Source organism: Hippichthys cyanospilos, chromosome 9, assembly GCF_059441005.1.
Source record: "Hippichthys cyanospilos isolate Australia breed blue-spotted pipefish chromosome 9, RoL_Hcya_1.0, whole genome shotgun sequence".
Taxonomy (NCBI): Eukaryota; Metazoa; Chordata; class Actinopteri; order Syngnathiformes; family Syngnathidae; genus Hippichthys; species Hippichthys cyanospilos.
The window spans coordinates 17,365,672-17,389,625 of record NC_142377.1 but is presented as its reverse complement, the minus strand read 5'-3'; the positions used below and the strand labels follow the sequence as shown (position 1 = coordinate 17,389,625).

Here is a 23,954-nt window from a genome sequence, read left to right as displayed (position 1 = left end):
GACTAATTACTGACTGCGCAGCCCTCCTGCCAGTTCCCCTTGGAGAGGCAAACACAGTTAATTGGACGAGAGCTCCAAAGGGAGCTGAACTGTGAATGTGAACACGCCTGTCATGTAAACAGTCTTGCAAATAAAATATGTGGAGGGTTCACAATCACTTATGGCACCTCAAACTCACCTCAAACCCGCAATAGTGAGAATTCATTTTCCAAAAACTGGATGAATACCACTCAAAGGTGGTCAGGTGACCTTCACAAGCCGAGCCAAACCACCCCCTAAAAGGGATGAAAATGGATGCAGTTTTTTTTTTTGTCCAATTCATATTCCATAGAGTATTTATCACAAAACTGTTTAAACTAGTGGGACTGTAATGGTCATACAGAAATGTTTGGTCTTGACTCTTTATTTTTCAATATTATTCATAAATACAATGATTCAACTTATTTTCCATACCTTATTATATCTAATTAAATATTTTTTTTTTTAGTTAATTCCCATTTTTTTCAATTATCAGGCCAGTGCTTCTCTTGTTTGTGTGGTTTTTTTTTGCAAAGCCGCCCCCCAACCCCTCCAAGGAAAGAGAAAACATGCCATGCTCCACTCGTTGTGATGACTATTTATAAGATCGTTATCGATGAAAAATGTATAAGTATGCATAAAATTGTATACTTTTTCACATTAACAAAAGAAAAAACAAATAATAACTTTTGCAGGGTGTACAGAAGTAAGTATTGTACATTAAAAAACGCCTGTAAAGAAAATGTCAGTCCTCTTTAAAACTAAAGCATTTTTGTCCAACTAAACTGCTAAAAAGCACGGACTTTGACGATGATAGCGCTATTGCACCACCTGGTGTCGTGAATGTGCAATTAAACTTCACACGGTGAAAACTGAGGACTAAAATAGATTGCTGCCTTATATTACTGTCCATTTGAAATTAACATTTTAAACGATTACTGAATGAAATTATTGAAAAATACGAATGAGCAAACAGTAATTATTAAGAAAATTAATAAAATGAATACATTTTATCTAAAAAGATTAGGGGGGGGAAACGGTAAGATCAATGCAACAAATTTAACACTCTCAAAAACAGGATTGCACAGATAACAAATTCCGGGAGCACATTAAGATGTTGGTAATAATGTAGCACGTGACTTTTGCTAAATATTACTGACTTATTACCTGCCCTTGAAGCAGATGGCTGACTGGTTAAACATGAAGGCCGTTTGGAAAACTCGCTTCAAGGTCATTTCATTGTAAAAATGAAAGATGGAAACTTGACTATAGTGATCAAATATATTTATTAAAATGCAATTCATAAAATAAAATTCTAGTGATGAAATACTAATTTAAATTCAAGGTAGTTCATTCAAGTACTTTTCAATTATCCACGGTAATCTTAACAGTCAATTAGTCAAATGAGTACATTACTCCAGTCAGACAACCGAATCTCCATGGAAATGCGTCTTTTAAGACTAGAATGTCCTATTTTTCATTATTAAATCAAACTTAGAACCTGAGAATCATGAAAACAATCAGTGTTGCCTGGCCATAATTTGTGGTTTTGTCATACATATGAGATTCTTCTTCTTTGGTAATATTATTTTTAAAAAAAAGAGCACTTAGGCTTCATCTGGAGTGGCAGGTACGTTGGCGAGAGCTGGGATGAGCTTCTCATATACGTCGATCCCTTTCAGGAAGATGCGTTCATTCAGAAATTCATTGTGGTCGTGCAGTAGGATGGGTGTGTGATTCATCGGGGAGAAGCCAATGGCAGGAATACCCACCTAAAAGGGCATTCGACAGGTCAACAAAAAAATGGCACAACTAATAATAAACAAAGGTAGAGAACAGTCACAGAAAGAGGGTAAATAAATACTCACAGCTCGAATGAAACGACTGTCAGTGGCAGCGGGAAAAATCTCCTTCTGTAGGGTCATATCCCTGCAGCATGACATTTTCAAGACATAATAGCATGGGTCAATTTTGAAGGTCATAAGGGTGCCTAAATGCTGCATATGAATGGTGTGACCCCCCCCCCCCCAAAAAAAAAAAAAAAAGGTTATTCGTCTCTGTGTACCCTGTAATTGGCAGGCAACCAGTTCAGGGTGTCCCCCGCCCACTACCCAAGCCAACTGGGATAGGTACCAGAAAGCCAGTGACCCTTGTTAGGTTAAGCGGCTACAGATAACGGATGGATGAATATAGATTGATGCAGAAATCAGTGTCAATCAAATCAATTTTAATCGAAAATCTGTTTCAAATTGAAAATCAATTCTGAAGAGAACAGACCCATGAATCAAATTGAAACGTAAGACAGATGTCCCCCCAACTGTATATAAACTTTAGCAATTTTTGGCAAAACTGTCACGGTGTGGCTATTGAATTTCCCTTTTGGGATAAATAAATAAATGAATGAATAAATATTGAATGAATCTGAAGTCAAGTTTAAATCTACTCACCATTGTCACCTAGTCCAGACATATAAGACTAAATAAATATATATCTCAGCGTGTTTTCTAAGATTAATGATCAGATAAAAGGTCTCAGGCAAGGAGGAACCTTCAAGTAATTAAAATTGCATAGCTGGACCTTTAAAAGTGCTGATCTTGCCTGACATTAACATGAGTACGTAATTTGAAAGGAGTATAAGAGTGTGTCTGCTGTTCATATGTACATACATTGTGTGTGTATAAACGATGAGTCAGGCAAACTCACATTTGTTTGCAGGCTTGACTAAAGGTACTCCACCAGGGATCAGTGTCTTGTGTGGAAGTAATGGTCTGGTTCATATGTTTCTGCATAAAAGAATGGCAGCCAAATGAGCTTTTAAGATAAAGCATCAGTAAAGAACCCAAGCAAGGCACATTGCTAACCTGAGCAAAGTCATACGTGACATCATCGCCTGCTTCTTTACACCAGTCCTGGATCACCTCCTCAAACTCCTGATATGATAAAAAACAACATTTGAAGTGGAGGAATCACACACATCCACCATCATGTTCATACGTACTCACCTGTAGATTTACTGTTGGCGGGATCCTCAGGTCAAAGCTGACATCCATTTCAGCTGGAATGACATTGTAGGCCACACCCCCTTTCACCATGGTCATATTCACTGTGGTGACATCACCGAGCGTGAAACACTGGCTGGTGTTTAGCCTGAAATTGACGTACGTACAAAACAACACACAAACTATTTTCATTTAGGACCACTGAAGTACGGTGTTCCCTCGCTATATCACTGCTCACCTACTTGTCTTATGCGTGTATCGTGACCACCAGGTAAACAATACAGACATACATAAATAAGAGTTTCACCACTGGCTAAGTAAGCTGCAGCAATATTAGTCGATTGAATTATAAATTGTGGAATGTAATCCCGTTAATGGGATATTGTCTGTCTACATGTGTTGCTTCACTGTTTGGGCTCAATATTTGTTGCTTGAAGATTAACAACATCCTTTGGTGCCATTTGCCGGCATGCCCGTGTCGTTTTGATTTGTTAGCTTTAAAAACATGCATGCTAGGTAAATCGGACACTTTAAATTGTCCTTAGGTATGTTTGTGAGTGTGACTGTTCGTCTTTGCGATCGTTTAGTTTGAGTTAAAGTTTGGACTTCAACTGGGAGTGGAAATAAACAGCTTGAAGCCTCTTTGGGTAAAGAATTTTTGCACTGCCTTCCAAACTGCGTGTGTTGTGAATTGAGTTGAGTTTGCTGCCATCTTCTCGTGCTTCTATCTTAAATTTTGCTGCAAATGAAAGCAATAAACTGCCCAAGCCACAGTAATTCTAAAGACACCTAAGTCACTGCATGCTATCTATCATTTTATACAATTAAAAAAAAGCAACTAAAATGTATTTATTTTTTTATAGATATGATCTCACCATATCATCCATTTCAGCTCTAAAACATATCCCTCCACATTAACAGCATAGTGCAAATGAAGAGTGGAGAAACAACAAGTAAACAAAAACAGACTTTTAAAAGTTCTTCCACGCTTACCTGTGTTTCTCCTTCTCTCTAAATCCCAGGAAAGAGTTGATGATATGGCGCTGTTAAAACACAAAGGATCGGCGTTGTGCACGAGGGTTTAAACAAACATGAACTCACAACTCAGAAGCTCACCAGCTTCTCAGCCGCCGTGTTCTCCACAAATCTCGAGCCGTGACCCGGACTTCCTGGACAGTGGATGGTAATCCCTGGAAAGTGTCCCACACACTGTTTTGATTTAACATCAACTTGAACACCTTGAAATGATTCATTTGAGATGAAATGGCTGAATTGTGTACTCACACCAGGGATTCCTTTCGCCGTAAAAAACCGTGAAGGCGTTACCAGGGTTGGCCAAACCTAGAGAGAAAATATGGCGTAAAAACTATAAATTAGGGATGTTTGATACCACTTTTTTCAGACTATTCAACTCTTGTTACCAGTAGCACTTCATACACGCCCTTACAAAAAAGGATGTTTTAAAGAAACACCTACATATTCCAATATAGCCTTTTTCTTAAATGCCCATGAAATTAATCCATCCTTATAAATTGTCACTTTTAGTTCATGATCATAAAACCGTTCTAAGTCCGTGGCCGATACTAATATCGGCTACCATCTTGAGTACCGATACCATAAAACCGTTTGTTGTTTTCATTAAAACTATAAAGAATACTCGCTCATCCCTACTATGAACCAGTAGTGTACAATCAATACAACTGGACCAAGCACTTCCGCAGCGTATCAGAATATGCTTATCTCATAACTGCAATCCATCCAAGTCATTTGTGTGCAACTTTGTTCTACGTATTTAAATATTGCACATGTATTCCTGATCCAAAAACAACACGCATTTGGGATGAATAAAATTCCTTTTCTTGGCCTGTTTTTAATTACAATAAAGATGGATGTTATCATCATCACATCACATCATATCATTTTTAAATTAGCTAACAATAAGAAAAGCAATAACAGATAATGAAAATGACCTAAGGGCTAAGAATAAAAGTGATAAAGCTTTTCTTTTCTTTTTTTTAACGATTATTACATTACTTGTATTCAAATCCATTTGTGAGGAAGGCATTCAGCTTTATGGGGGACCGAAATTGCTTATGAAGCTTAAGGCAAATATGCTGCTTTAATTGTATCATACAATACATACTAAAAACGTGTCCAAATAATCAGTTAATAAAGTATTTTAATGGTACATAAGGAGAAGCGTGTTAGAATGAAAAAATGTGTCACAGGTGTTGCATAACATTCTCTTAATAAACTACATTACTGCATAGCATTACATTTAACATATTCAATATGTTTGTGCCAAGACTGACAGCACAAACAGTGATGAAACTATCTCACAATAATAGTAACAACTCACTGGGATCAAAGACCAAAATTGTAACAAGGATAGATAAACGTATGAAAGATCAAAGGTCCCTCGACAGAAGATATGGCAGCAGTCAACATGACAAAATTCAGCACCATCGTGGAACATTACGGTAATTTATTCATTTCAAATAAGTAACTGAGTACTGTCAAGAGTTTAAGCTTGCGCTTGTTAACTTGATGCGTCATCCATTTACCTTCATCCAGGGCAAAGCCAATGTTTAATTTCTGGAACTCAGGATGCCTCACAAACGTTTCCATGCCTTTCTCACCTCCAACTTCTTCATCTACATGACAAAAATTTTAATTTATGAATTTAATCATGTAGTTATTAGGGTCCCAGCACCAGGCGTTTTTTTTTTTTTTTAATTCAAACAATTTAAAATGGCAGTGAATGTATTAATCACCAATTTGGGGGCCTCAAAAGCAACCAATTTGTTTTTCCTGGTAGAAATATGGACATCCACAGTAGATATTGCACTGGTACAGTAGCGCACTGTTTTCTACTCTGAGGTCTTTCTTATTTCAAGTTTATGTTACAAATGCATGATGTGCCTTATATGTGTATCCTAAAGAAAACTACTATACATAAATCGTTTTTTTTTTAAATTATCCTTTGATTGTGGCAGAGTTCTTGACACTTCCTTTTGTCTCATCTTTTACTCGTTCAAACCATTAGAAAAGGTCAGAAACCATTCAAAATTCCCCACAAGCGAGAGTATCATTTGAGCAGATTCAATCATGCCCTCGATGTTCTCAGAGATCTAACGGAAGTTTCAACAAAATCAGAGGAAAGACGTCACGTCACGGTATCACTTACCAGGGACAAATGTTAAGTGCACAGTGCGCAAAAATCTCTGCCCCTGGGCCTTCAGTCGTCTCACAGCCTGAATGTACCTGGACAGACAAGACAAGTCTGAAGAGGAAGTCGGAAGAGTGATTTTTTCATTGTATTGTGCAGGAGAGGTGTCCAGGCTTTTTATACCCACTGTATTGTCACACATTTCATATCCTGCGAACCACGGCCGTAAATGTTGCCTTCTGCATCTTTGAAAGCACCGAAGGCGTCGTACTTCCAGTGCTCCTGGAGAGGAGGATGACAGATCTGTATTTGGATAGATGTCTAGAAAAAAGTACTGCGCAAGATGTGTTCCATGCGTTCATTTTATAGTGCTTGTCCTCATTAATGTTGCGGGTGAGCTGGAGCCTATCGCAGCCGATCACGGGGTACAAAAACATTCACCCACAGTATATTCAACTAAGATTGGGGGTTGTACTCTACCTGGAAAACAGGAACAACATCTGTGTGGGAATTTAATAAAACGGATTTCAAGTTGGGATTGCTCCCTTCCCAGGTTATGATGGACACGACTTTGCCTGGATAAACCTGTCAAGAGAATCAATCAATCAATCAAATTTTATTTGTATAGCCCTGAATTGTTTCCATTCTATAGTGGCAAATTTAACATAGCAAAACTAATTTTCTAATCGTGTTAGAATGTGCCGTCGTAAGAACACACCTCAATCTTCTTGATGGGCAGTCCAAGTTCCCTTGCCAATCTGTCCAGAAACTGCAGCGCACTATCTACAATTGAGACATTAGAAAGAACAACAAAGTGTTTTGTTTGTTTGTTTAAAAACTAACAACTTGTTTATGTAAACAAATGAATGCCTGTCTCGTTGCTACTCACATTTTATGAATTCACCTTGCATTTTTTTTCTGTGAAATCTAGCCTTAGTTACTCTGAATTTTTTTTATTTATTTTTATTTTTATCTAGACGTTTCATACCAAAAGCCCTGGGAAAACAGTAACTGGTGTCAAAGAAGTGAAATGTTTTGGACGGCTATTCTCAAGTTGTTTTCACGTATACAAATGAAAACAACAACAACAACCTGACAATTCGTACATCTGTTTAAACATGGTGCAAACTTATCTCTATTATTAGCAAGCCTTATCGATGTTGATCTTATATTGGGTCTCTGATGGACCCAATCAATCGTCTGACTATCTGATATGTACGGTAATGCTTTTGTCTGACACTATCCACGTGTCAGTTGATCAATCAAGTTGATAACTCACCATAGTCAGGCTCTGGATGGACCGTCCTGAGACGGAGATACTCCCTGAACAGACTGACGGAAGGGTCTTCGTCCTCGGAGGTCACCTGTCCACCTGTTCTCCCCGGCCCGTCGTCTTTGTCAGGTAGCATGTTGACGTTCTGACAAGACGTACAATGTGTGGAAGGTGCCAGCTGGCTCGAGCTAAATCAGTCTGTCGCGTAATTGTCAGGCCGTGTATATCCGACTCAAATTACTTCCAGATAGATTTTATAGAAACTATATTTTTTATAATATAGATGTTTGGGGGTGAAGTCCGATACTCAACGGGCTGTCTCGCTGTCAATTCACCGCCGCGCCGCTTTCCAGAAAAACAAATCAAATTGTCAGGTTTCGTGTCAGCATTACGGTAAAAGCGGACGGAAGTTTACTTCAAAATAAAAGACGCTGATGATCATTTTACTGATCATTTTTTTGGTTCTAATGCATAAAATACTGTGTTACATTCTGTCTAAGATACAAAAAATGTCATTATGGTTTTGATATGGAATTGTAAAAGCAAAAACTTCACTGCCTGAAATTGTTTTTTTGTTTGCAAAATTTGGGATGGTAACATGTAGTTTTGCATACATCCAGTTTTAACTTTTTTTTTTTTTAACCCAGTTCAGTGCATTTTCAAATACTGCATTGTACATTTTTTAAATTCCATTTGTAAACATAAGATTCAAATTTTGCACAGTACAATAAATGTACATTTCATTTTTACGAACTTTTTGTTCCAATGTTTTTAAGTAATTTTATATTTTTAATGTCTATGTGCAAAAAAATTGAATCTTTTTTTTCCAGTGTTTTTTTTTCGTTCTAAAGTAATTTCAAATGCAGTGTTAATGTTCAAACTATGCACAACACTACAGTCACATGACCTCATTTTTTGAAAATAAATCCTGGCAGCACTATTGCTGTATTGTGATATTGGCCATTATAGTTTTACTTGAAGCGGTAAGTAGCTGTTTTTAGGTGGTTATTAGTACAGTTGAACATTGAGTATTGTCTCTACAGCTCCTGCAGTAAAGTTAGAGGTTTTTGTACATACTTTTACTTTGAAGTCATAGCCCACTTCTCACTAGATGTTTTACCATAATTCCGGTTCTATAAACAACAGTACATCTTTCGTCTGAACTTCCCTAAACGCTAGAGACTTTTCCTACTTACTACAGCCATGCTTAATGTTAATCCAAGGTCGCAATGTGTCCATCTGGATTTTTGAAAGCACTTTATTTTATTTTCACTGCACCTGGAGAAGACATCAAAATCTCCTTTGCAAGATCAGCACCCACCATAAAAACAGTGTACCATTACACTGCAGTTGACTAACGTTGAGTCAAATCTACTACAGTACACTGTGTGACATTTAAAGCACTGCTGATGCAGCTCACCTTAACCAGATTTATGACATAATTTGAAAATGGTTCATTCAGCATATCTGCTCAAGTTGGAGCCGTCTCAAAGTATTTTGTTTTCCTTATTTAAGTATAGTAGAGTGACATACCATCCATAAATAACTCCACATTCCAGTTTGCTGACCAGCAGAATGACAGGAGGGGTAGTTAGCTGGCACTGTTTTGAGTGGAAAATTCCTGTCAATTTTTTATCCAGTCTGTTGCAAAAGTACAACTCCAGGCTCACCCACATAAATGTCAATATTACTTGTAGTGAAACAGGAAAAAAAAAGAACACCTGGGAGGAAGTCAGCGATTGGAATCCCCCGGGTAACCAAAGTGTGTTTCTGGAAAAAAATGTCCAAACTCACAGCATATACTATATATTAGATGTTACTTTATTGTCACGTACATAAACATGTCTTTAAACATGAACTTCCTGACATTTTCCATCACAAAGAACATTTTGCTTTATTTTTTATCTCTTGCGCTCAGTTGGAATGGCTGAAATGAAAAGTGAGCACTAGTTTTTCGCGGGGCGCATGCACCTGCTGCTGCTACATCTTGCAAAATTTACAGCAATCAACTCCCATGTCACCTACAAAAATGGCAACACTAATGCAAACTCAATACTGTACTTATTTCATGCAAAGCGAAATACTGCATCACATGACTGTACAGTTCAGGGCTTATTGCACACATCGTTTCATCATGATGAATAAATTATATATAGTCAGAAATCTTATTTTGCTTTACTTTAGTTGTATTCATATCATTTATCATGTAATTATTGTCAAATGACAATAATAACATTTTGTAATACTCTTTTGTCAAAGCAAGCTCATAAAACTCAAACCTGGGAAACTCAAGCCCACCCTCATTTCTTCCTATGTCCATCTTTGTTGCGGCACGTCTCACTTCAGCTTACCGAGAAAGTCGATCAGGCCTTGGTGAAAGGTTCCGGGCTTGTCCATGTAGCACGCATGGCGAGCTCCATCCAACTTGAGCACGGCGTGATGAGGAAGCTGGGCCAGGTTCTTGTGGGACTGGGCACCCAGATTAGTGTCGAGGGCCCCAAACACAATGAGGGTGGGTGTCTGAAGAGCGCATTACAGAGTCAAAATACAGTACGTATCGTAAAAAAGTACGTATCGTAATCTTTGTTATGGCAGAATTTGTAATTGGCTCCAATTGGATTATCGTGTAGTGGCGAAATTCCTCACCTGGATATTCTGATATTGTTGTGGCGTGTAACTGCGAGTACCGACGGGCGCTATGGGAACAAAGCCTCGTAGTTGTGCGCTATTTTTCATGAGGAATGGAATGGAGTAATGTCCACTCATAGAAGGGCTCACAAGCACTGCTGCCCTCACACCCAGGGATTCCATGAACCTGGAAAGCAGGTCAACTCGACTCTGATCCGTCTTCAGAGCCTCAGAGTCGGGCGACTTGCCATAACCTAGAAAAAAAAAGGTATTAATAAAGATTACGCACATATACTTGAAATAAGTGTTCTTATTTTAAACCACTGGAGGGCACACTGCACAATGCTGTGAGATTCACAATAACTTTCATCCATCCATTTTCTAGAGCCGCTTATCCAAGGGTTTTGAAACATTATCAAACTCAAATGGTCTCATACACATAAAGAGGTCGAGGAATTTAAACTAGTAACTGAAGCAAAAATTATTCCAAATCATTAAGTATCATCCACATCATATAGGTGGCTGAGAACATACCAAGATCTGCAAAGTTATTATTTGGACATAAGTTGCACTAAGTTGTGCAAAGTTATTATTTGGACATAAGTTGCACTAAGTTGTACTTTGAAGAATGTAAATTTTAAATACTGGTAAACCGTTTTTATTTCATTCCCTGCCATCATTGTTAGACTTGACTTTTGATTTATATAGTGCTCAATGGTAATAAGCCCAGTAGAAGGGGATCTTTGATGTTTACTTGCGGCAATAGTAGACATCGATGACTTAATATACAATTCATAACTTCAAAACCACTTTTTGTCCTCTTACTGTTGACTGAAAATCACATCACATGTACTCAAAGCTTAGCTGATGACCAATCACGTCTCACGTGTTTTCTGCGTTCGGTATTGTGACATTCACAAGTTAAGCCGTGATTGGTTAACCTAAATCCATGTGATGTCATTATCCGTCAATTGCAAGTGGTAAAATGTTTTTAAAGGTAATAAATGCATATAATAAATAAGTTAGTTATCAAATTATTCATAGTATCCTAAATACACATATTGGAAAAGTCTGCTGTAATGCTGTTTTTTGGAAATTAGATTAATGCCATTGCAATTAAATTAAGCATGTACAGCCACACAATAAGCCACTTGACTTTTGGAGTAGAATTGTACCTGGCAGGTCCATGGCTAAGGCCTGATATCCATTAGTTGCAAGAAGGGCCATGGTGCCAAGCTCTTCCCATGTTTTGGATGTGAAGGCCTGGCCATGAAGAAGCACCACTTGTAACCTGCAATGAGATACTATACCATTGCATTTCTCACCTCACTTTAATAATTGAGGTTCTAATTGGGTGTTAAAAAGATAGTAGCATCAGATCACCTGGGCAGTATCTGTCGTCCAGCTCCGTCAATGGGCAGAGCTTCACGAAAAAAGAGCGGAGGGTCCCCGGGTAGCTGTCCTGTGCGTACTGACACATTGATGTTAGGAAGCGGAGGCGGGGATGTGGCCAGAAGTCCGAGTCTTTGCGCGGTGAGGGATGGCTCCATGCTGCCATTACGCATGGAGGGCAGCAGCAGGTACAGCAGTAAGGTAGCCAACAGCACCATGCCCAGAACCATCATACGATTGCGCAGGAAATTCATTTTGTGGGATGAACGACCTGGAAAAAAGCCCATGGGTCTCATGCATACCTATTGTTTTCAATGTGTCTGAACTGCAAAGCATGTATACAATTTTAAGCAAATAACTAATGTTATCCAGGACACATTACGAAGGAATGTTGACATTCAAGAATTTCTGATCATATTGAATAGGAGAATGGTGCGCTTCAGATTATGGTCAATAGGCATTGGGCGGTGTATCACCTGGACAAATGGTCAGGGAATTCCCTAGCATTATGTATGCAGTATATTTCGACACTATTGAAAACTACAACCACAACAATAACGTTAGAAAAAAATGACACAACCCGCCCCAGCCTCAGGTAGAGGAAAGCTATAATATTGGCTAAGTATGCTATGCGTCTCAGTGGGATGCTTGACGATGAATTAGTTGAAACAGAGGAAAACATACCGTAACAAGAAAGACACTGCAGGACACTCACAAAAGAAAAGACAGCGTTGCCCTCATTGTTGTCTTGTCTCCATACTCAAAGCGCTCGGGTTTTTGCAAGCTGTTTTTAAGAGGCTTGACGTTGGTTAGCTTAGTAGTCCATGCAATACAGTAGCCCTAAAGAAAAATTATTGCACCAAGTCGACTCTCGATGTGTACTTCAGAACGTTACAAACTAGGTCATGCAAACTAATTTGCTTTGCAAATGACCAAAATAATTTGCTATACCTGTTGTCATGGACGAACGGCGATAAATGTAAAATAGCTCTAGAGTCCTAGTCAAATTATAATTACTGGCGTTTAAATCTTGTTGCTTGACGGACTGCATTACGTGCTGCACATAACAAACCGCAGTGGATACGTAATTTCCTTTGCATTACGTAGCGTATGGTATTCATCAATTTAAATGTTACGTAATGAGTAATCTTTGTACTGTATATGCCTATTTGATCGTAAAAAATGCACGCTTATATTCTAAATATATATATATATATATATATATATATATATATATATATATATATATAGTTCAGAAATGAAGCAGACGTAGAAGAAAAATACTGCACACGTTCAAATTCACATTCAAATGCTTTTAATGTAAAAAAAAAGTACCTAATAAAATGAGAACATTAAATAGTCAGATACCGAATTAAAACAAGAAATATTTTTTCCTAGTTTGGTTTCAAACTATAACATCAACAAGTTTGAGCAAAACAGACCTCGCAAAAAAAAAAAAAAACTCCGTAAACAAAGTAAATAAATGAAAAAGATCATACAACAATGCACCGTTCGTCATCCCTGTATAACCTCAACGCAGCAGCCTTTTGCTCAACAGAAAACGTGTTAAAGTGCAGAATTCCGGAAAGTTTGCATCATTGTAAACATTCTGTTGAATAACATTTGTGATATTCCTTTTACTGCCAACACATTTACTCGTTTTCCCAATGGCATCAAGAATAAATACAGAACCTAAAGTATACAGTACACAAACTATTCATGTAGCGCCAGCTAACGATTACTTAACAAATATACTGTGTGTTAAATGATGAAGCTTCAGTAGTCACTGTCGTCACACCTGCTTTAGCAGGAATTCAGGCAGGAAACAACGTGCAAGCACTTAAAAACGAAATTGGGCTCGAATAATACCTATACTGCAATTTAAAGTCAATAATACACGTTTAAAAAAAAATCTAGACTTTTTTTCATTAAAGCAAGGCGAGAAGATGCCTCCTCAAAATACTCATGTAATTTTTCTACAAAAAAAACTGAAAGGCATTAGGTTACTGTAAACCAATAGAAGGATGAGATGAAGACTGCATTAAAAACGTCAATAGACTGCAACATCACACTAAAATAAAACAGTTAAGGTCCAGCCACATTGTTATGGATTAATAAAAAGAACATATTGTATACAGTCGTTTTTGTTACATCATTCTTCCCATGTTTCTTTTAGGCAGAATTAAAAACAGCATTCGCGAAATATTAGAAAGATTGGCTGTAGCAGGAAAATAAGTTGGATTAGAAGAGATGGGGGTGGGAGTACAGGCTAGGGGGTTCAAGTTTCCGTACAGGACCAAATGAAACTGCAGATGTGTTATCTGAACTGTTGAAAATAATCTTTAAGTATTGCAGACAAATGGAAAGGAATTTGCATGCTTTGTAGCCAGATTTTAGACAGATGTTCAGATTTTAGACAAAGTCAAAATAATTAGGCAACAAATGTAAATGTTTGCACAATAGAACATCTAAAAAGTACTATTATAATTTATAATATGTCCACCCAAATTTCCAATATTAAGAAATAAAACTAAAGTCAGTCTCACAAGCACATAAGGTGAGACAAGAGTGTATCACCATCTGGAGGTCAAGGACCACATGGGGCATGCAGCCTAGGAGAAATGTATTAATTTTGCAAAACAAATGACTGGAGAATGCGGCATTAAAAGAGCTTCTAGAGTTTGACTCACATTCACGTGAATCCATTTGAAAATTGCTAGGACTGTGAACAAAAAATAAGACCACGCATGTAAAATGTGTAAACCCATTCAGCAGCATTATTGGCGATGTAGAACCCCCCCACCCAAAAAACAAAAAAAAACTGCCCCTTTCAAGCTGAGTACAATGCAAAAAGAATTTTCTAATTGAATGAGGCATTCTGGTGATATTGAGCCTTTTGTGTAGGATAAAAGGCATTTTGGAGGAATGCTTTTATATTATATTGCCTATCGAAAGTCTGATTGAAAAGCAACTTCAAATTCGAGTAAAATGGTATATCTTTTGTTACGTCACAGCATTCGCCTCACTTCTTCCGTTTTGTCTTTTTTCAGGGAACCACTTCTGCAACTGGCGGACAAGTTTCAGATAAAAAAACACCAACAAAAGTTTCAGGGTAGGCCCAAATTCCGATCAACATGTCAAAACTAGCGTCACGGTCCAAAACCTTTCACTTGCCCAAACTCGACTTTGTTGTCATGCAGAGCAATAACAAGCAGCACATTCTTGTGTGTACCCCCCCCCCCCCAAAAAAAAAAAAAAAATCTCACCCCATTTCTAGATACAATAGAAGTATTTAAAATTCTCATTCCATGTTTTAGAAAAATTCCACAAAGATGGCGGCCACTTATCACTGCTAATACGTATAATTACTGAACGGGAACTTGACACAAATTCATGTCTCCCAGCCCTGCTATTGTTTTTTTTTTTTTTTTATTTGTTTGTTTGGCACAAGAAGTGAATGGTGTAAGTTTCTTCATTTACTCACTGTAAGAGATTGAGGAGCACAAACGGGAGTAAAAGGGAAAATGACCATGCTCCTAGAACAGAAGGGGCTTTATTCTGCCCTTTGGCTCTCAGAGAACAGGCCTCGCCCTGGTAGCCTGTGTAGCACTGGCACTGGAAGTGTTGACGGAAAAGAGCCAGCTCGGCCGGGCCGGGCTTGCCGCTCACCTTTAAGCGTCCGTCCTGTCGAGTGATGCTGTGCGTGGACGGGCTGAGATGTAAGAAAACGTCTTCGTCCGGCCGACTGCGCAGGCAGCGGCCGCGCAGGTTGCACCGGGCCCGACTGCACCGCTCCGCCGCAGTGGACACGTTGAGCAGGTAGCGGCCGAGACCTCCGTTGAGGTAGTCTTTCAGGGCCGAGCAGCTGCTCTCGCTCGAGTAGGACGAGTCTCCCCAGAAGATGACTCCGGCCGCCCCCAGTGCAACGCTCTCGCCGATGGTGGACACCAGATCTGTCTATAAAACAAGGCCACACACAGGTCACACGTGGGCCAAGATGAATCTAATACCTGGGCTAGCAGACGTGTGGTGCGAAAACTATGGAATCTCAAAATTCAACTGCCGTAGAAGTTGTAGAATATGGAAAACAACTTAAATAACATGTTATTAAAAAAAATATATCTATCAGAAAATGTTTCTTGTGTTCATTAGGGTCGCAGGTAGGCATATAGGGAAGTGTTTTTGAGGAAAAAAAGTTGGCAGGATTCTCAATTTTAGACATTTTTTCCTCCAAATTATGTTGTTAGAATACTTACTTTAGTCTCAAAATTTTAAATTTAGAATTGTCACTCCAAAGATAAAAAAAAAAAAAAAAGTCAGAATTCTTAGAAATCAGTCTCACTCTAAGAATTCTGACTTCAATAACAGCCATTTTAGGACTCATTTACCCTAGTATTCGAGAAAATACTAATTCATAATAATAATAAAAAAAGACTCTGTAAAGACATACATAAGTCTTTGGGATTGAACGAGTTAAAGCTAAATAAATTCAGAAATCTGAGATGACAGTGATAACAAATATTTTATGATGGTGCGCATCTGACAGACATGTGATCCTTATGTACTTGTGACTGTGATGAAACAAACTCCAACTGACCTCAGTGAGGAGAACCATCTGATTGCTGTACGTAGGTCGGGTGTAGACAAAAACCGGGCGTGCCAATCCGTCACCTACAGAAGCCAGGCGCATGGCCTCCTTCACCCTGTTGCGCACGAAGAGACGCCCGTAACGTGTGGAGCGCAGCACGGGTGCCATGTATATGGAAGGGAAAAGCGCCGCGCACTCCATCCAGAGCCAGTTGAGCTGGTCGTTACGGTCCATCTCCAGAGAAGGGCAGCGACCCGTGTAGTTCTTCAAGCCGTTCCTGTAGTCGTGGTTGTAGCAATCTGGAAACAAGTAGAAGCCCCACAGTTGATGGGGCCTCATATTCTTTGCAAGTTTCAGCGTCTCCAGCATGAATTTACGAGCGGACAGCTCAAACTCCTGCTGGGCCACTTTTGCAGCATGCTCCTGGCTCCAGGTTGGGTTCTTCTTGAGCACCAGTTCCCGGGATTTACTTCGATAGATGTCTTTCGAATCCCAGTTCCTGATCCAAAGTGGGCGCCACTCTTCCCAGTCAATAACAGCCAAACCTTTAGCCCCTGGTTCCCGTATGTATTTCTGCACGCCTTCTGGCATCTTTTCATAGTGTTCAGCCAGGCTGGCAAGCTGTGGAAGGCCCCCGTTAACTGCAGTGCCATCATGCTCGAAATAAGGGTAAAGGCCGAGGCGCTCCTTGTAGAATATGGTCAGGTTTTGTCGGACAAAGCCCTCGTTGGGCGAGGCCACAATGTCAAACTGGTCCAAAGGTAAAGTGACACCATGCCTCGGGGCGCAGTCCTGCGTGGGGGCATTCCACACCAGGAGAACTGGTGTCTGGGAGTATAAAGGCCATCTTGTTTGCTTTGCAAGTGTCGCACATACACCCGTCCATGTTGTTGTCACAATCAGGATCAGGCAGTGCAGCCAGACAGCCTCCATGGCCAATTCTCACCTTTTCTTTTGTGACTCTGCCAAAAAGAACACATCAGTTATGTAACAATGATTCCTACTGTTGGCTCTTTATGGAAAACATTTTAATTTATACTATAAACAAAACATGTTTTAATTTCTGTTGCAGCAAAATACTATTCATAGTAAGTGGGTGTTTTGGAATGATGGAGTTTGTTTATATCATTATAAAGAAAGTTAACTATTTATTGAAAGATTAAATATTCGCGGATTTTCGCCAGTTCCTATTCTCCGCGAATTGCGAGGTATGTATTTTTAATGAGCACTGATTTGACATACAATATTGAAGTATCGCGAAGTTGTTCAATTTAATATATTAATGAAAGTATTTTTTGATCCAAAAAGAATGTGTCTTGATTTTACGTAAATGACAAAGGTTAATCATCCGCAGTCCACGAACGCATCCTTCGCGTTTGAGACTTACTGAAGTTTAGGATTTGAACGGTGAACTCAAAATAACAAACAAATAAACCCTTTCGAGTCCAATATATACTACATTCACATTTATTTTGTCAGCAGTTTTAAATTAATCGAGTACCGAAAAGCGGAATCTTCAAAATGTGCTGAGTTAGCTCAATGAATAGCGTTCTCTTTTTCCCGTCCAAGTTCCTTCTACTCACCAATAGATAAATGACTTTTCCACGGACCTGCCATGAGAAATACAGCCGTCATAATACTTCAGTACATACTGGTCATAAAAAGTAAAATCACACTTTGGACTCAGAAACGGAGACCGCAGCAGGGGAGATGACGGGAACAACGTTGCTCATTAACAGATGAAATATTCGATCTTAAAAGTGTAGGGGGTGTCCACACAGATTAAAAAAAAAAAAAAAAAGAAATAACCCTTCCTTTCAATTCCAGACGATAAAACTTCGTTTGTGTGAACACTAAAAGATACTTCTGATAAAACATCTTCCCTCTCAGATAAATGAATACTTAGTAAATAAATGGCACCGTGACATGTCCCCCCCCATTACAAGTAAAGCCAGTGGTCGGTTCCACAACCACGACTGTCCTCTAACTTCCGGTACCGGAAAACAACAGCAGTTCTTAAATGGTTCCTACTATGCGATACGCACACTAGCTATTATATTTTAAGCTTATTGCGAAGGAAAATCACAAAAAACTTTCGTATTATTTATTTAAATTTAGAGGGTATACAATGATGAGACAAATATGAATAAAACATGAGTTTTTGGCTTAATGAATGAAAAGTCCAAATGTGTGATTTTAAGATGACCCCAAAGTACAATACTGCGACTTACCTTCTCGTTTCAAAATCGGGGCAATTGCGATAGTCGTGAAGTTCTCTGAGTGGTTTCTTATTAAAAACGATGTGTATTCGTCTTTGTTGACGAGATGAGTGAATTCCACTCACTGAGTTGTGATGCACCTTTGCCTCGTTTAAATAACCTGTAGACTCCACCTCTTGATTGACTTTTGATATGTCTGTTTACTAAAGGCGTCAATTTACCAAAGCATTTTCCTAATCCCATGATTATGACACCATGAAAATTACACTTGTGATTGTGCACATCATGACCATGTGCACATCATGACCAGTGCTTCCACGTTGACTAAAATAACTGTTAAGTCTGTCGAGTGCAACTTCCAATTTACAGTATATAATTTTCATGACATTACGGAGCCACAGAATACTTAGTCATAACCAGTACGGTGGACCTAAACACAATGCACTAATTGCAAAAGTTCTATCTATGCAGATCATGCTCACAGGATAAAGACTACCAAGTTATTGAATCATTTTGAAAACGCAATAACATGGGATTGATTTGAGCACAGCACGTACTCATCTCTTTATCCTTTTAAGATAACAATATTGAGGAGCTTTGCAGAAAGCATTTTCCCATGAAGACAACATTAATGACATTCACAGATTCGTCTCCTACTCTGGCATGCACTCAACCCCGCCCACTAGAAAATCCCTCGAACTAGTAATTTACTTTGGAGGTGTATTAGGTTTTTAGTTATCACTGGAGGTCAACAACATAAAATTTAGGTACAGTTAATGATCGGCATCTTCACATAAACTGGTAGCCCTTCGTATTACTCAGTACCGCAGAAGAAGCTCTCACTTTCAAAAAGGTTGGTGACCCCTGTACTAGAGCAAAATTAAAGTTCACCTTTTAAGTTGCACAATGTATATATTTATCAACATTCTAAATAGGAATTGAAAATGTCACCAATGATCCATTTGAACCGGATGTCCTGTAAACTATGCGAAACAATCGTCTAATAAAAAAAGGCCACGACACAGTGAGACATTTGAAAGTGTATTTAAAAAAAGGAAACGTTATAATAAATTAAATGTGAGATATCAAATGCAGAAGCAGCAAAGCAAACGCTCAGATCTCACGGTAGACGTCTCTGCTAATGATGTAACTACTGTGACATCTAGCCAAAATCATTGAAGCAATTCAGTTTAATTGGAGGGCTACTGATTGTCAACACCCTTCATTACTGCAAGCAATCATCTGATCCTTTTCCCATGCATAGCAAAGTTAAAAACAAAAGGAAAGAAGAAAAAATGCCTGTGTGCAACTACTTTCCTTCTGAAGATAATACAACGTGGGGAGGAGTTGGTAATAATCCCCTTACAGCGTTCAGTGATCCATACCTGAAAATAATCTGCAGCAATCAATTCAGAATTCGAACACATCCCATGTCTGCAACAACACACGTACATGCATACGCACACCATGTAAACCGAGTATGTTTTCCCACCTTGGCACCATTTTACATCTCTCTCCCATAGTTGATCTATATAGCGTCGCTAACAACAGATCCCATGCAGAGGCTCGGCTCACATGACATCATCTTGACCACAGATGGACTTTGAATATATCAAGAGATGTGTGGTATGTGGTCGGAAAGTTTCTGGTCTCCAGGTTGCAGGGAGAAGACCGCGGGACGGAGCTGACACAGCGTGTTTGTCGAGACAAGCTTCGCGGACATCGTCAAACTTCACAAAGGACGACGGGAAAATCTACATGGATGCACGGGAGGTCCAGCTTGATGATTCCCTGCAGGAGACAAAGAGTCTGTGTGTGTGCAATCTTTACATAGTGCAAACGACTTGGCCGTAACCAGCAATGATTCAAGAGATGCACTCGGCTCATGTGACATGGTCAAACTATTGCAAGGGACCATTTGCTATTTCTAGTTATATCGCAGTATTTTCTATTTGTATACAGTATATACTGTACACCATTTCAATTAAGATCTCCAATTACTATTGGCAGACGCCATGGCTGTTCTTACAGGGCGCCACGTCCACCAATATTTTTTACAGTGCACTACCATATGAGAATAGCATACAAAAAACAAACAAAAAAAAAATCCATCAAACAACAAATTGAACAGATTAAACCATTACAATCTTTGTGATTGTGGAATATGAATTAAGTAACAAAATCTGATCTTTTTTGTTATCCATCTCATGGGGTGGCCATTTTGCCTTGTGCTCTAGACTAAAAATAACCACTGCTCAGAGTTCAAGGAAAGACTAATCAAAGCTCAGCTTCCAAACACCACATGACTTTTGGGTTGATTTCCCCATTGATGCTGGTCCCAACTGAAGTCTGCTGTCTAGCTAAACAAAACCAGGAGATGACTTTCCCTTTCATAAAATGTTCAGTTTTGATACCACTAGGCAATACTGTAAATGTTGTGTGTTTCCAAAGTTTTAACAAGCACTGTATAACAATGGTGGGGAATTTGAAACAAGCAAGAGAGGTCGCATTTGTGTGGGGCTGTCAACAAGGTAGAACTTCTGCTTTGGAACAAAAGCCCAGATCCAACACAGTGTTTTGTCATTGTTGTGGAGGCGGTAGAACTATGCATGTGTTGTACATCCAAAAATGCAAAGGCAGCATTTTTAAATGGTTTTACTCTGGGACCCAGTTTTTCAAATGATCATATACAGAATCACAAAATGCCAGTTCTACGTGGACTTAACATAGACCCGTTTCTTATTGTCAAATGCCATTACGAATTTCATCGTACAACTTCCTCACCTGAGGCGTCAAGTTTTTGTAAATCCTCCTCAGTTTGGCTTTTTTTCGGCCATTTTTTGTCACAATAGTCTCTTCGTAGAACTCGTGGGCCAGGTCGCCGTCTTCGTCCAAGAATAAAGAGCTGCGGCGAGAGAAAGAGAAGCAAGATGACCACAAGAACGAATCTTCTGTGAGGTTGTTAAAATGAGCAGATTTAAAGGCTTTGCGTGTTCCCGTTATTCATATGGAATGCAGGTGGATGCAAAGTAGTTGTTTCACCCCCGGACAGCCTACGCGAGGAAAATGATCCCCCTGAGCCCAAGATCAGGAAAGCTGGAGGTCTGGAGCTTTCCTTTCTTTTATTAAAAATATATAACCATATAAAGTGGGGATAGGACAAACAGACTCAGGGAAGTCTGGTTTTCAGATGTCATTAATGAACTAATATCCTCTTAATTGACCCCTTTCGAATAACGTTAGAAATTCTATGTTAGAATGAAAAATGTGGCTAAAATAGTCTTTTTCAATCACCTAAATAAATTTGACTTTCAGTCTGGGTTGACCTGGCATTATTGGCAGGGGTTTAGTGCTCTCGGCTATCCTGGACAGTGCTGTTTTTCTTACTTTAATTCATACAGTGACCCCAGAGCAAATTCCGCATGAATAAATGTGTCTCGTTATACTCAGTATTGTTTCAGTCATAATTTTCACTTAGCAGTCTATCTGAACGAGATAGGAGAGTTGAAATACTCTTTTTTTAGCTATATGCGTTTCTGAAACTCATCAACGGATTTTGGTTTCATTTCAAACTTAGCTTGTAGCAGATGTGTGTGATGTCATGATTGCTGTGATTTTGACATGTCTGATCTGTCAGTGAACAAAGACCATGAATCTGTCTTCAGTCACCTATAACTGCTTTACACAAAAAGGCAGGGGAAGTTGTGTTGTATTTTTGTTGAATGATTTTTTGTTATATGCTCTGTAAAGCACTTTGTTACAGCTGTAGCTATTGTGAAAGTGTGGCATCCTTTTGGCCTATGCATTTTTCATTAGTTTGGACTTTAAAATAATAATTCTATTGAACCGTATGTTTGATTTTCTGTAAATTTATATGTAATCCTTTGTCATTTAAAACACGTTTGTCTAGATGTGTAATTTTATACAAGTGGCTGAGCAAAAGTGGAATTTCTGGTTCTCTAGTTTATAGCATCTTTGACTCACAAAAGATTGCCGCTGTGCCTGTCATTTATAACGAAATAGTTTAGAATTTTAGAATATACTGCACCCAAAAGGAGCAATCATTGTTGTTTCCTAATATGTAGGTACGTAACCCTTGTATGGTGTTTTCGGTTTTCATTAAAAGCCGTGTTTGCAGTTCAAATAACTGGTGATTGGGATGAAGCAAACATGGTGAGTATTGAAAAGAAAATTATCTACCAGTAATTATTTTTTTTTCCTTCATAAAAAGACCAGTGGCTCAGTGAACAACCAAAGGTTTGCAAATAACAATCTAAAGATACTGGTTTCTAAAGGAAGGGCTGCAAACATTTAAGGCCAGTTAAATTGTGCAAATTTGTACAGTGAAAAGCGTCAAGGCTTAAGCTAACCCTGACCCCAGTTTGCTCATTGCAAACTTCACCAGCTGGCATGGACCCCAAGTATGTGTGAGAATGTTTCCTGAATAAAGGCAAGAACAAGCTGTCAATATAGTCCCATCCAGGCTCAATGCTGAGTTTTTGTGGCACACGGGCATATGTCGAACAAGAGCACAGTACCTCTGAGACACAATGCTGCAGAGGAGCCACTTACCTTCGCCTTGTAAACACAAACGGCGTTGCGCCTGGAAAACTTCGTGCTCTCGCAAGTGTTTGCTCATTTCCATCTTTGGCTTGGTCGTCGCCACTGCTAGAGCCAGAGAAAGGCCAAAATCCTTTGGATTTGGAGCCACTACCACCCATCTTCAACTGCAGCACATAATTTACTTGGGCGTTACTCTTATCAGTTGAATGTGACACCAATGACTGGGATATCTGGGAAAATAAGACATCCAAGTTATACAAGGATCTATCGGGTGTGAGTGAAGACCTCACCCTCAATCGCCATTTCATAAATCAAAAGTGGCGAATCAAAGGGAAATGACTCTAAAACACTAGTTATTTTGCACTGACAAACAAGGAAATGGCGATTAAAAATACAAAATCCAGAATTAAATCAAGCATTGTTTACTTGTAGTCTTCAATCTCAAATCCTCAAATACTAAGCCTAAAAAAAAGAGACCCAAAACCCCACCTCGAGCACTTGCATGAACAAAATCCTACAGTAAATTGACCATGTGGGTGTGACGAGGAAAGCTCAAAAACATTTGCCGAGTTACAGCAGCAAAGGTGATGCTAATTAGGCTAGTTCGGTTTGACTAAAATAACTGACAGTAGTTTGTCCGAAGTTATTAAAAATATAACAACACGACACATTTTCTACTTAATAACAAACCTATAGAACAGCGAGTCCACCGTATGACATTTCTCAGGTCAGCTTGCATTTAAGTGGTTTACAGAATGACGCCGTCAAAAGCTACGTTTAGAAGAGATGGCAGCTGTGAAATTCAGTTTTGTCGACAACATACCGAGCGCGGCTTTTGATCTTTTTGAAACGTTGATGTTTTCTTCACGAACTCGACTTAAAGACTCTCCAAATTTACGAGCTGTACTAAACTTAGCAAAAGAGGTAGCTAGCGAGAAAAGCTATTGGGCGTGCTTCTACGCTTTGACCGCTGGTGAAGTTGCCCTATAAAAACGTGTTTCCCCCTGTAGGACAGGAGGTAAAGTGCTCCACATGTAGTATACAGGAATGAAATATTAAAAAGTACTGGACAGCCACTCACACTATTTTTATCTGGTAATCAGGC

The 23,954-nt window shown here is 39.0% G+C and overlaps 4 protein-coding genes and 1 long non-coding RNA gene across 8 annotated transcripts; 1 reads left to right on the top strand and 4 right to left on the bottom strand.

Moving 5' to 3' along the window:
- Window positions 1-1,285: 1,285 nt before the first annotated feature.
- Window positions 1,286-7,834, bottom strand: LOC148419223 (aminoacylase-1A-like). Its single transcript, XM_088424006.1, has 14 exons — window positions 7,466-7,834; window positions 6,905-6,969; window positions 6,667-6,771; window positions 6,374-6,468; window positions 6,205-6,281; window positions 5,582-5,671; window positions 4,302-4,358; window positions 4,134-4,207; window positions 4,011-4,060; window positions 3,021-3,165; window positions 2,880-2,948; window positions 2,722-2,801; window positions 1,887-1,947; window positions 1,286-1,790 (listed from the first exon to the last, which is right to left on the bottom strand). Exons 1-14 carry the CDS (start codon window positions 7,593-7,595, stop codon window positions 1,626-1,628), a joined length of 1,263 nt encoding a protein of 420 aa, XP_088280132.1. The 5' UTR covers window positions 7,596-7,834; the 3' UTR covers window positions 1,286-1,625.
- Window positions 5,442-14,720, top strand: LOC148419221 (uncharacterized). The gene is made up of 2 exons (XR_015866644.1): window positions 5,442-5,497; window positions 14,530-14,720. It is a non-coding gene; the product is annotated as an uncharacterized LOC148419221 (long non-coding RNA).
- Window positions 9,260-12,522, bottom strand: abhd14a (abhydrolase domain containing 14A). Of its 4 annotated transcripts, XM_088423638.1 has the most exons (6): window positions 12,431-12,498; window positions 12,164-12,319; window positions 11,471-11,750; window positions 11,263-11,378; window positions 10,106-10,341; window positions 9,260-9,979 (listed from the first exon to the last, which is right to left on the bottom strand). In XM_088423638.1, exons 3-6 carry the CDS (start codon window positions 11,731-11,733, stop codon window positions 9,797-9,799), a joined length of 798 nt encoding a protein of 265 aa, XP_088279764.1. In that variant the 5' UTR covers window positions 11,734-11,750; window positions 12,164-12,319; window positions 12,431-12,498; the 3' UTR covers window positions 9,260-9,796. The 4 variants fall into 4 exon arrangements, with proteins under 4 accessions (XP_088279764.1, XP_088279763.1, XP_088279765.1 ...); XM_088423637.1 differs by having other exon boundaries at window positions 12,164-12,522; XM_088423639.1 differs by having other exon boundaries at window positions 12,195-12,522.
- On the bottom strand, window positions 12,778-18,397 carry LOC148419220 (hyaluronidase-2-like). Its single transcript, XM_088424005.1, has 4 exons — window positions 18,299-18,397; window positions 17,651-17,677; window positions 16,077-17,029; window positions 12,778-15,436 (listed from the first exon to the last, which is right to left on the bottom strand). Exons 3-4 carry the CDS (start codon window positions 16,998-17,000, stop codon window positions 14,960-14,962), a joined length of 1,401 nt encoding a protein of 466 aa, XP_088280131.1. The 5' UTR covers window positions 17,001-17,029; window positions 17,651-17,677; window positions 18,299-18,397; the 3' UTR covers window positions 12,778-14,959.
- Window positions 18,398-19,314: 917 nt separating this feature from the next.
- tusc2b (tumor suppressor 2, mitochondrial calcium regulator b) lies at window positions 19,315-23,805 on the bottom strand. Its single transcript, XM_088423668.1, has 4 exons — window positions 23,673-23,805; window positions 22,859-23,079; window positions 21,071-21,191; window positions 19,315-20,077 (listed from the first exon to the last, which is right to left on the bottom strand). Exons 2-4 carry the CDS (start codon window positions 23,005-23,007, stop codon window positions 20,012-20,014), a joined length of 336 nt encoding a protein of 111 aa, XP_088279794.1. The 5' UTR covers window positions 23,008-23,079; window positions 23,673-23,805; the 3' UTR covers window positions 19,315-20,011.
- Window positions 23,806-23,954: the final 149 nt, after the last annotated feature.